The sequence below is a fragment of the Oncorhynchus masou genome, chromosome 16 (assembly GCF_036934945.1).
Source record: "Oncorhynchus masou masou isolate Uvic2021 chromosome 16, UVic_Omas_1.1, whole genome shotgun sequence".
Classification (NCBI taxonomy): domain Eukaryota; kingdom Metazoa; phylum Chordata; class Actinopteri; order Salmoniformes; family Salmonidae; genus Oncorhynchus; species Oncorhynchus masou.
The window spans coordinates 40,574,912-40,588,532 of NC_088227.1; the positions used below are offsets into that span (position 1 = coordinate 40,574,912).

Consider the following 13,621-nt stretch of genomic DNA (forward strand, 5'->3'; position numbering starts at 1 on the left):
AGAACGGTGGAGCTCTTCCTGGACCCCACAGGTGAGAACGGTGGAGCTCTTCCTGGACCCCACAGGTGAGAACGGTGGAGCTCTTCCTGGACCCCACAGGTGAGAACCGGGGAGCTCTTCCTGGACCCCACAGGTGAGAACCGGGGAGCTCTTCCTGGACCCCACAGGTGAGAACGGGGGAGCTCTTCCTGGACCCCACAGGTGAGAACCGGGGAGCTCTTCCTGGACCCCACAGGTGAGAACCGGGGAGCTCTTCCTGGACCCCACAGGTGAGAACGGTGGAGCTCTTCCTGGACCCCACAGGTGAGAACCGGGAGCTCTTCCTGGACCCCACAGGTGAGAACCGGGAGCTCTTCCTGGACCCCACAGGTGAGAACCGGGGAGCTCTTCCTGGACCCCACAGGTGAGAACCGGGGAGCTCTTCCTGGACCCCACAGGTGAGAACCGGGGAGCTCTTCCTGGACCCCACAGGTGAGAACCGGGAGCTCTTCCTGGACCCCACAGGTGAGAACCGGGAGCTCTTCCTGGACCCCACAGGTGAGAACCGGGAGCTCTTCCTGGACCCCACAGGTGAGAACCGGGGAGCCCTTCCTGGACCCCACAGGTGAGAACCGGGGAGCCCTTCCTGGACCCCACAGGTGAGAACCGGGGAGCCCTTCCTGGACCCCACAGGTGAGAACCGGGGAGCCCTTCCTGGACCCCACAGGTGAGAACCGGGAGCCCTTCCTGGACCCCACAGGTGAGAACCGGGAGCTCTTCCTGGACCCCACAGGTGAGAACCGGGGAGCTCTTCCTGGACCCCACAGGTGAGAACCGGGAGCTCTTCCTGGACCCCACAGGTGAGAACCGGGAGCTCTTCCTGGACCCCACAGGTGAGAACCGGGAGCTCTTCCTGGACCCCACAGGTGAGAACCGGGAGCTCTTCCTGGACCCCACAGGTGAGAACCGGGAGCTCTTCCTGGACCCCACAGGTGAGAACCGGGAGCTCTTCCTGGACCCCACAGGTGAGAACCGGGAGCTCTTCCTGGACCCCACAGGTGAGAACCGGGGAGCTCTTCCTGGACCCCACAGGTGAGAACCGGGGAGCTCTTCCTGGACCCCACAGGTGAGAACCGGGGAGCTCTTCCTGGACCCCACAGGTGAGAACCGGGGAGCTCTTCCTGGACCCCACAGGTGAGAACGGTGGAGCTCTTCCTGGACCCCACAGGTGAGAACCGGGGAGCTCTTCCTGGACCCCACAGGTGAGAACGGTGGAGCTCTTCCTGGACCCCACAGGTGAGAACGGTGGAGCTCTTCCTGGACCCCACAGGTGAGAACGGTGGAGCTCTTCCTGGACCCCACAGGTGAGAACGGTGGAGCTCTTCCTGGACCCCACAGCTGAGAACCGGGGAGCTCTTCCTGGACCCCACAGGTGAGAACGGTGGAGCTCTTCCTGGACCCCACAGGTGAGAACGGTGGAGCTCTTCCTGGACCCCACAGGTGAGAACGGTGGAGCTCTTCCTGGACCCCACAGGTGAGAACCGGGGAGCTTTTCCTGGACCCCACAGGTGAGAACCGGGGAGCTCTTCACAGGTGAGAAGTACTCCAAGAGATGGAATGGCATCAGGATCCTCCAATTCATTCATGTTTTACCTCATTGTCAGATTAGTATTTGTGCAAACTGATACATTTTCCATTGGGGTACTTCTCAGGTAAATTATCAACAGAGTTTGCCGTTTTAATTCATAACTAGTTAATGTGAGTAATCGGGGCAGCAGGGTAGCCTAGGTAGCCTTGGGGCAGCAGGGTAGCCTAGTGGTTAGAGCGTTGGACTAGTAACCGGAAGGTTGCAAGTTCAAATCCCCGAGCTGACGAGGTACAACTCTGTCGTTCTGCCCCTGAACAGGCAGTTAACCCACTGTTCCTCGGCTGTCATTGTAAATAAGAATTTGTTCTTAACTGACTTGCTTAGTTAAATAAAGGTAAAAAAAAAACCCCATTATGGTTAATCTAATTACTACCCCAAAGTAACAACAGTTAAGTCTGTACCAATTCAATTCCCAATATTCTTAGTTATTTTATTTTGGTGCATATTGAAATAGGCTGAATCTCAAACCGAGCACTCGATATGCTTGCTCACTCGTCAATCTCAAACACTAGTTGTCGAGTCATCGAGGGCTCCACTGCGTCCTTCGCAGGCCTAGTTTTATTGAGTGGCATCCTGTGCCGACGCCTTGCCCTTAGCAACGAGTTCTTCCCATGAATCTGTGTTACCAAGCAACAACATAGTTATTACTACTTCGCCCTAAAAAAAAATAATAAATCAATAAATGAGAAACTAATTTAGACGTTTGGCCGAGGAGGTCATTTTCCATCTAGCTAAGGAGTTTAGTGCCTGAAGAAGTTGTATTTCTGATGTTTCATAATGAGCATGGAGCCCTGTCCAGCATTATCTGGTTAGCATGAAGCCCTGTCCAGCATTATCTGTTTAGCATGAAGCCCTGTCCAGCATTATCTGGTTAGCATGAAGCCCTGTCCAGCATTATCTGTTTAGCATGAAGCCCTGTCCAGCATTATCTGGTTAGCATGAAGCCCTGTCCAGCATTATCTGGTTAGCATGAAGCCCTGTCCAGCATTATCTGGTTAGCATGAAGCCCTGTCCAGCATTATCTGGTTAGCATGAAGCCCTGTCCAGCATTATCTGGTTAGCATGAAGCCCTGCCCAGCATTATCTGGTTAGCATGAAGCCCTGCCTAGCATTATCCGGCTAGCATGAAGCCCTGCCCAGCATTATCCGGCTAGCATGAAGCCCTGCCCAGCATTATCTGTTTAGCTCTAAGCCTCAGCCAGTCATTAATATGAAGCCCTTTCCAGCATTATCTGGTAAGCCTGAAGCCCTGTCCAGCATTATCTGGTTAGCATGAAGCCCTGTCCAGAATGATCTGGTTAGCGTGAAGCCCTGTCCAGAATGATCTGGTTAGCGTGAAGCCCTGTCCAGAATGATCTGGTTAGCGTGAAGCCCTGTCCAGAATGATCTGGTTAGCGTGAAGCCCTGTCCAGAATGATCTGGTTAGCGTGAAGCCCTGTCCAGAATGATCTGGTTAGCGTGAAGCCCTGTCCAGAATGATCTGGTTAGCGTGAAGCCCTGTCCAGAATGATCTGGTTAGCGTGAAGCCCTGTCCAGAATGATCTGGTTAGCGTGAAGCCCTGTCCAGAATGATCTGGTTAGCGTGAAGCCCTGTCCAGAATGATCTGGTTAGCGTGAAGCCCTGTCCAGAATGATCTGGTTAGCGTGAAGCCCTGTCCAGAATGATCTGGTTAGCGTGAAGCCCTGTCCAGAATGATCTGGTTAGCGTGAAGCCCTGTCCAGAATGATCTGGTTAGCGTGAAGCCCTGTCCAGAATGATCTGGTTAGCGTGAAGCCCTGCCCAGAATGATCTGGTTAGCGTGAAGCCCTGCCCAGAATGATCTGGTTAGCGTGAAGCCCTGCCCAGAATGATCTGGTTAGCGTGAAGCCCTGCCCAGAATGATCTGGTTAGCGTGAAGCCCTGCCCAGAATGATCTGGTTAGCGTGAAGCCCTGCCCAGAATGATCTGGTTAGCGTGAAGCCCTGCCCAGAATGATCTGGTTAGCGTGAAGCCCTGCCCAGAATGATCTGGTTAGCGTGAAGCCCTGCCCAGAATGATCTGGTTAGCGTGAAGCCCTGCCCAGAATGATCTGGTTAGCGTGAAGCCCTGCCCAGAATGATCTGGTTAGCGTGAAGCCCTGCCCAGAATGATCTGGTTAGCGTGAAGCCCTGCCCAGAATGATCTGGTTAGCGTGAAGCCCTGCCCAGAATGATCTGGTTAGCGTGAAGCCCTGCCCAGAATGATCTGGTTAGCGTGAAGCCCTGCCCAGAATGATCTGGTTAGCGTGAAGCCCTGCCCAGAATGATCTGGTTAGCGTGAAGCCCTGCCCAGAATGATCTGGTTAGCGTGAAGCCCTGCCCAGAATGATCTGGTTAGCGTGAAGCCCTGCCCAGCATGATCTGGTTAGCGTGAAGCCCTGCCCAGCATGATCTGGTTAGCGTGAAGCCCTGCCCAGCATGATCTGGTTAGCGTGAAGCCCTGCCCAGCATGATCTGGTTAGCGTGAAGCCCTGCCCAGCATGATCTGGTTAGCGTGAAGCCCTGCCCAGCATGATCTGGTTAGCGTGAAGCCCTGCCCAGCATGATCTGGTTAGCGTGAAGCCCTGCCCAGCATGATCTGGTTAGCGTGAAGCCCTGCCCAGCATGATCTGGTTAGCGTGAAGCCCTGCCCAGCATGATCTGGTTAGCGTGAAGCCCTGCCCAGCATGATCTGGTTAGCGTGAAGCCCTGCCCAGCATGATCTGGTTAGCGTGAAGCCCTGCCCAGCATGATCTGGTTAGCGTGAAGCCCTGCCCAGCATGATCTGGTTAGCGTGAAGCCCTGCCCAGCATGATCTGGTTAGCGTGAAGCCCTGCCCAGCATGATCTGGTTAGCGTGAAGCCCTGCCCAGCATGATCTGGTTAGCGTGAAGCCCTGCCCAGCATGATCTGGTTAGCGTGAAGCCCTGCTCAGCATGATCTGGTTAGCGTGAAGCCCTGCCCAGCATGATCTGGTTAGCGTGAAGCCCTGCTCAGCATGATCTGGTTAGCGTTAAGCGCTGCCCAGCATGATCTGGTTAGCGTGAAGCCCTGCTCAGCATGATCTGGTTAGCATGAAGCCTCAGCCAGTCATTTATATGATGCGAAAGAGAAGCTTACCAACCAGCTAATGCAACAATCAATGCAATGCTCTTTTCATAAGCTAGTGCAACTAATAAGATATCTCTGTATTTCTGATTATTCAATAGTATTACAATGATTAAACACTGATCTGCCCTCTCGTCCCTCGCAGGGTCCCACCTGGTGATTTCTCTCAGTACCAGCGAGTGTCTGTATCTGAACAGAAACACCCAGAAGGTGAGGTCTCTGTCCCGCTGGAGAGGACACCTCATAGAGAGTGTAGGCTGGAACAAGCTGCTGGGGACAGAGACCAACACTGGGCCCATCCTAGTGGGAACCAGCCAGGGAATTATCTTCGAGGCTGAGATCTCCGCTTCAGAGGGAAGCCTGTTTAACACCAACCCTGACCAGTACTTCAAACAGGTGAGAACACACACACACAGTAGGCTACTTCAAACAGGTCAGTGATGGGATCTGAAAATAAACATTGAGTGACAAAATACAACATCTTGACATTCAAACTAATTCATGCTGATTTGGTTACTACTAGGGATGCACGATATATCGGAATCGGACGATATTAGCTCAAAAATTGCCAACATCGGCTCTACGTCTAGTTTAACGCCGCTGTCAAAGCTGACGTGCATAACCTGTATAATTTAGATAGGTGACGTAATGACGCCACGAATGAGACCGCTCTACACGTGCAAAGCAGCATTCCTAACCTGGCCCACAATGTCTACTGAGTGGATCTATTTTGAAGTTTCAAAGGAAGATAACGAAAAAGTCCATATGCAACATTTGTGCTGCTATTTATTTCCCGAGGGAGAAAGTGAAATCTTTCAATAGCACAAACCCTAATTCCTCAAAAGTGCATCACCCCCCCCCCCCCCCCAAGACGTTCAGTGACTTAGAACAAAAGAAGAAGAAAAAACTAAACAAGTTTAAGTTGAGCAGTCATCTGAAAGAGCAAGAACATTTCAGCGAGACAACTCAAAGACGAAATCTATTAACGCCAAGATAACGGAATTCATTTATTTATTTTTTATTTAACCTTTATTAAACGAGGCAAGTCAGTTAATTAAGAACATTCTTATTTTCAATGACTGCCTCAGAACAGTGGGTTAACTGCCTTGTTAAGGGGCAGAACGACAGATTTGTACCTTGTCAACTCGGGAATTCGATCTTACAACTTTTCGGTTACTAATCCAAAGCTCTAACCACTAGGCTACACTGCCGCCCCTATATCATTGCCCTTGACAACCAACCATTCTCCGCCGTGGATGATGTTGGCTTTTGCCGACTGGTCGAGCACCTCGAGCCCCGGTACACATTACCAAGTAGTCGCTATTTTTCAGATGTTGCCCTACCGGAGTTACAAAGTATTGTTGAAAAGCACATCCATGAGCTACTTGTTATGGGCGTCACTGCTATTAGCTTCACGACTGACATTTGGACCAGCGACGTCAGCCCCATGAGCATGCTGAGTCTGACAGCACAGTGGGGCGATGAGGATTTCGTACTGAGGAAAGCCATATTGCGTTGCTCAAGAATATGCTGGTTCTCATACCGCTGCAGCCATTTCAATGGCATTTGAGAACACGTTTGAAAGTTGGAAATTCCCCAAGGACAAAGTAGACACTGTGGAACGTGATAATGCACGGAACACGACAAAGGCTTTGGAAGAATACGGAGACGCCAGTTTGTGAACGAAGGTGTTTTGGCCCGACGCAGTGTAACAGTATAACTTTAGACCGTCCCCTCGTCCCATACCCGGGCGCGAACCAGGGACCCTCTGCACACATCACCGACAGTCACCCACGAAGCATCGTTACCCATCGCTCCACAAAAGCCGCGGCCCTTGCAGAGCAAGGGGAACCAACTACTTCAAGGTCTCAGAGCAAGTGACGTCTCCGATTGAAACGCTATTTAGCGCGCACCGCTAACTAAGCTAGCCGTTTCACATCCGTTACAGCAGCATATCTGACACAGTGGCAACAGGTAGGAAGATAGTGGGTCATTTTAAACACTGACAACATACAGCTTGGAGTGAAAACGAAAAGGCGTTAAGCAAGATGTTTCCACCAGATGGAACAGTACTTTTTATATGATGTAGAACCTGCCGGAACAAAAACGAGTGCTTGACGCGTACGCAGCGACAATCAGTACAAACCGGTGAACTATCATTGAAAACATGAACACACTCCTCGCTCCATTCGAAACAACTGACTGGAGAAATAAGCTCTTCAACTGTGTCTGCAGCAAGACGTGATTACCCTTCTGTCATGGCAAGATTGGATAGTCGGAAGAGCCACCTTTTTTAAGCATCTTTGTAATGCGGGGCAGCTAAAATATTTTGTCATGAATATCTGTCGTGCGATTTCAAATACATGCATGGATTTTATAAGTTTATTAAACAATCTGTTCCTCACTGAACAAATGAACATATGACACACTTTCACCTATTTAACTGAACTAGAATCCTTAAGGCCGCTCATATTTTTTCATATCGATTAGCGATATCCGTGTCGGGTTTTTTTGGCAAGGAAAATATTGGATATCTGTCATATCGCTGCATCCCTAGTTACTGTGCATCCCTAGTTACTGTGCATCCCCCGTTACTGTGCATCCCCCGTTACTGTGCATCCCCCGTTACTGTGCATCCCCCGTTACTGTGCATCCCCCGTTACTGTGCATCCCTAGTTACTGTGCATCCCTAGTTACTGTGCATCCCTAGTTACTGTGCATCCCCCGTTACTGTGCATCCCCAGTTACTGTGCATCCCCAGTTACTGTGCATCCCCAGTTACTGTGCATCCCCCGTTACTGTGCATCCCCGTTACTGTGCATCCCCGTTACTGTGCATCCCCGTTACTGTGCATCCGCCGTTACTGTGCATCCCCCGTTACTGTGCATCCCCCGTTACTGTGCATCCCCCGTTACTGTGCATCCCCCGTTACTGTGCATCCCCCGTTACTGTGCATCCCCCGTTACTGTGCATCCCCCGTTACTGTGCATCCCCAGTTACTGTGCATTCCTAGTTACTGTGCATCCCTAGTTACTGTGCATTCCTAGTTACTGTGCATTCCTAGTTACTGTGCATCCCTAGTTACTGTGCATCCCTAGTTACTGTGCATTCCTAGTTACTGTGCATCCCCCGTTACTGTGCATCCCCCGTTACTGTGCATCCCCCGTTACTGTGCATCCCCGTTACTGTGCATCCCCCGTTACTGTGCATCCCCCGTTACTGTGCATCCCCCGTTACTGTGCATTCCCCGTTACTGTGCATCCCCAGTTACTGTGCATCCCTAGTTACTGTGCATCCCCCGTTACTGTGCATCCCCCGTTACTGTGCATCCCCAGTTACTGTGCATCCCCAGTTACTGTGCATCCCCAGTTACTGTGCATTCCTAGCTACTGTGCATTCCCCGTTACTGTGCATCCCTAGTTACTGTGCATCCCCCGTTACTGTGCATTCCCCGTTACTGTGCATTCCCAGTTACTGTGCATCCCTAGTTACTGTGCATTCCCCGTTACTGTGCATCCCTAGTTACTGTGCATCCCCCGTTACTGTGCATCCCCCGTTACTGTGCATCCCCCGTTACTGTGCATCCCCCGTTACTGTGCATCCCCGTTACTGTGCATCCCCAGTTACTGTGCATCCCTAGTTACTGTGCATTCCCGTTACTGTGCATCCCCAGTTACTGTGCATCCCCGTTACTGTGCATCCCCCGTTACTGTGCATCCCCCGTTACTGTGCATCCCCCGTTACTGTGCATCCCCCGTTACTGTGCATCCCCCGTTACTGTGCATCCCCCGTTACTGTGCATCCCCGTTACTGTGCATCCCCGTTACTGTGCATCCCCGTTACTGTGCATCCCCGTTACTGTGCATCCCCGTTACTGTGCATCCCCCGTTACTGTGCATCCCCGTTACTGTGCATCCCCCGTTACTGTGCATTCCCCGTTACTGTGCATCCCCCGTTACTGTGCATCCCCGTTACTGTGCATCCCCCGTTACTGTGCATCCCCCGTTACTGTGCATCCCCAGTTACTGTGCATTCCCCGTTACTGTGCATCCCCAGTTACTGTGCATCCCCAGTTACTGTGCATTCCCCGTTACTGTGCATCCCCCGTTACTGTGCATCCCCCGTTACTGTGCATCCCCCGTTACTGTGCATTCCCCGTTACTGTGCATCCCCCGTTACTGTGCATTCCCCGTTACTGTGCATCCCTAGTTACTGTGCATCCCTAGTTACTGTGCATTCCCCGTTACTGTGCATCCCTAGTTACTGTGCATCCCTAGTTACTGTGCATTCATGTGAACTTATCCGCAGGCTACCAGCTTCTGTGACTGTATTTGATTTTAGCATTTTAAATTTGTATTTTTTTCTACCAAACCAGTCCCTATTATAATGTGTAATGTATGTAATTGAAACACAGGTCCACTCCCTGGAGGAGGACGGGAGGCCTGCTCCTGTGTGCTGTATAGAGGTGGAGAGAGGTCCGGAGTCGAAAGTCGTCATCATCGCCACCACCAGGAAGCGTTTGTTCCAGTTCGTAGGTCGTGTGGCGGAGGGATCCGAGCAGCAAGGCTTCAGCTCCGTCTTCTCACAGAACCAGGTCTGTTTGCAGCGGCTTTTTTTAAACAACAGGGCAAATGGCAACCTATTTACTATATAGTACATTTACACTCCCTACCTATTTACTATATAGTACATTTATACTCCCTACCTATTTACTATATAGTACATTTACACTCCCTACCTATTTACTATGTAGTACATTTACACTCCCTACCTATTTACTATGTAGTGTATTTATACTCCCTATTTACTATGTAGTGTATTTATACTCCCTATTTACTATGTAGTGCATTTACACTCCCTATTTACTATGTAGTGCATTTACACTCCCTCCCTATTTACTATGTAGTGCATTTACACTCCCGACCTATTTACTATGTAGTGCATTTACACTCCCTCCCTATTTACTATGTAGTGCATTTACACTCCCGACCTATTTACTATGTAGTGTATTTACACTCCCGACCTATTTACTATGTAGTGCATTTACACTCCCGACCTATTTACTATGTAGTGCATTTACACTCCCGACCTATTTACTATGTAGTGCATTTACACTCCCGACCTATTTACTATGTAGTGCATTTACACTCCCGACCTATTTACTATGTAGTGCATTTACACTCCCGACCTATTTACTATGTAGTGCATTTACACTCCCGACCTATTTACTATGTAGTGTATTTACACTCCCTATTTACTATGTAGTACATTTACACTCCCTATTTACTATGTAGTGCATTTACACTCCCTATTTACTATGTAGTGCATTTACACTCCCTATTTACTATGTAGTGTATTTATACTCCCTATTTACTATGTAGTACATTTACACTCCCTATTTACTATGTAGTACATTTATACTCCCTATTTACTATGTAGTACATTTATACTCCCTATTTACTATGTAGTGCATTTACACTCCCTATTTACTATGTAGTGCATTTACACTCCCTATTTACTATGTAGTGCATTTACACTCCCTATTTACTATGTAGTGCATTTACACTCCCGACCTATTTACTATGTACTGCATTTACACTCCCGACCTATTTACTATGTACTGCATTTACCCGACCTATTTACTATGTAGTACATTTACACTCCCTATTTACTTATGTAGTACATTTACACTCCCTATTTACTTATGTAGTACATTTACACTCCCTATTTACTTATGTAGTACATTTACACTCCCTATTTACTATGTAGTACATTTACACTCCCTATTTACTATGTAGTGCATTTACACTCCCTATTTACTATGTAGTGCATTTACACTCCCGACCTATTTACTATGTAGTGTATTTACACTCCCTATTTACTATGTAGTACATTTACACTCCCTATTTACTTATGTAGTACATTTACACTCCCTATTTACTTATGTAGTACATTTACACTCCCTATTTACTATGTAGTACATTTACACTCCCTATTTACTATGTAGTGTATTTACACTCCCTATTTACTATGTAGTGTATTTACACTCCCTATTTACTATGTAGTGTATTTACACTCCCTATTTACTATGTAGTACATTTACACTCCCTATTTACTATGTAGTACATTTACACTCCCTATTTACTATGTAGTACATTTACACTCCCTATTTACTATGTAGTACATTTACACTCCCTATTTACTATGTAGTGCATTTACACTCCCGACCTATTTACTATGTAGTGCATTTACACTCCCGACCTATTTACTATGTAGTGTATTTATACTCCCTATTTACTATGTAGTGTATTTATACTCCCTATTTACTATGTAGTGTATTTATACTCCCTATTTACTATGTAGTGTATTTACACTCCCTACCTATTTACTATGTAGTGTATTTACACTCCCTATTTACTATGTAGTACATTTACACTCCCTATTTACTATGTAGTGCATTTACACTCCCTATTTACTATGTAGTGCATTTACACTCCCGACCTATTTACTATGTAGTGCATTTACACTCCCGACCTATTTACTATGTAGTGCATTTACACTCCCGACCTATTTACTATGTAGTGCATTTACACTCCCGACCTATTTACTATGTAGTGCATTTACACTCCCGACCTATTTACTATGTAGTGCATTTACACTCCCGACCTATTTACTATGTAGTGCATTTACACTCCCGACCTATTTACTATGTAGTGCATTTACACTCCCGACCTATTTACTATGTAGTGCATTTACACTCCCGACCTATTTACTATGTAGTGTATTTACACTCCCTATTTACTATGTAGTACATTTACACTCCCTATTTACTTATGTAGTACATTTACACTCCCTATTTACTATGTAGTACATTTACACTCCCTATTTACTATGTAGTACATTTACACTCCCTATTTACTATGTAGTACATTTACACTCCCTATTTACTATGTAGTGCATTTACACTCCCTATTTACTATGTAGTGCATTTACACTCCCTATTTACTATGTAGTGCATTTACACCCCCTATTTACTATGTAGTGTATTTACACTCCCTATTTACTATGTAGTACATTTACACTCCCTGTTTACTATGTAGTACATTTACACTCCCTATTTACTATGTAGTGCATTTACACTCCCTATTTACTATGTAGTGCATTTACACTCCCTATTTACTATGTAGTGCATTTACACTCCCTATTTACTATGTAGTGCATTTACACTCCCTATTTACTATGTAGTGCATTTACACTCCCTATTTACTATGTAGTGCATTTACACTCCCTATTTACTATGTAGTGCATTTACACTCCCTATTTACTATGTAGTGCATTTACACTCCCTATTTACTATGTAGTGCATTTACACTCCCGACCTATTTACTATGTAGTGTATTTACACTCCCTATTTACTTATGTAGTACATTTACACTCCCTATTTACTTATGTAGTACATTTACACTCCCTATTTACTATGTAGTACATTTACACTCCCTATTTACTATGTAGTGCATTTACACTCCCGACCTATTTACTATGTAGTGTATTTACACTCCCTATTTACTATGTAGTACATTTACACTCCCTATTTACTTATGTAGTACATTTACACTCCCTATTTACTATGTAGTACATTTACACTCCCTATTTACTATGTAGTGTATTTACACTCCCTATTTACTTTGTAGTGTATTTACACTCCCTATTTACTATGTAGTGCATTTACACTCCCTATTTACTATGTAGTGCATTTACACTCCCTATTTACTATGTAGTGCATTTACACTCCCTATTTACTATGTAGTGCATTTACACTCCCTATTTACTATGTAGTGCATTTACACTCCCGACCTATTTACTATGTAGTGCATTTACACTCCCGACCTATTTACTATGTAGTGCATTTACACTCCCGACCTATTTACTATGTAGTGCATTTACACTCCCGACCTATTTACTATGTAGTGCATTTACACTCCCGACCTATTTACTATGTAGTGCATTTACACTCCCGACCTATTTACTATGTAGTGCATTTACACTCCCGACCTATTTACTATGTAGTGCATTTACACTCCCGACCTATTTACTATGTAGTGCATTTACACTCCCGACCTATTTACTATGTAGTGCATTTACACTCCCGACCTATTTACTATGTAGTGCATTTACACTCCCGACCTATTTACTATGTAGTGCATTTACACTCCCGACCTATTTACTATGTAGTGTATTTACACTCCCTATTTACTATGTAGTACATTTACACTCCCTATTTACTATGTAGTACATTTACACTCCCTATTTACTATGTAGTGCATTTACACTCCCTATTTACTATGTAGTGTATTTACACTCCCTATTTACTATGTAGTACATTTACACTCCCTATTTACTATGTAGTACATTTATACTCCCTATTTACTATGTAGTACATTTATACTCCCTATTTACTATGTAGTGCATTTACACTCCCTATTTACTATGTAGTGCATTTACACTCCCTATTTACTATGTAGTGCATTTACACTCCCTATTTACTATGTAGTGCATTTACACTCCCTATTTACTATGTAGTGCATTTACACTCCCTATTTACTATGTAGTGCATTTACACTCCCGACCTATTTACTATGTAGTACATTTACACTCCCTATTTACTTATGTAGTACATTTACACTCCCTATTTACTTATGTAGTACATTTACACTCCCTATTTACTTATGTAGTACATTTACACTCCCTATTTACTATGTAGTACATTTACACTCCCTATTTACTATGTAGTGCATTTACACTCCCTATTTACTATGTAGTGCATTTACACTCCCGACCTATTTACTATGTAGTGCATTTACACTCCCTATTTACTATGTAGTGCATTTAC

General features: G+C 46.1%; 1 protein-coding gene across 1 annotated transcript in view; it reads left to right on the forward strand.

Moving 5' to 3' along the window:
* LOC135557950 (vacuolar protein sorting-associated protein 18 homolog) overlaps positions 1-13,621 on the forward strand; it is a 42,614-nt gene that overhangs the window by 6,975 nt on the left and 22,018 nt on the right. Inside the window, exons 4-5 of the mRNA XM_064991682.1 lie at positions 4,877-5,127; positions 9,146-9,325. Coding sequence (XP_064847754.1) covers positions 4,877-5,127; positions 9,146-9,325 — 431 coding nt within the window. The remainder of the gene's footprint in view (positions 1-4,876; positions 5,128-9,145; positions 9,326-13,621) is intronic.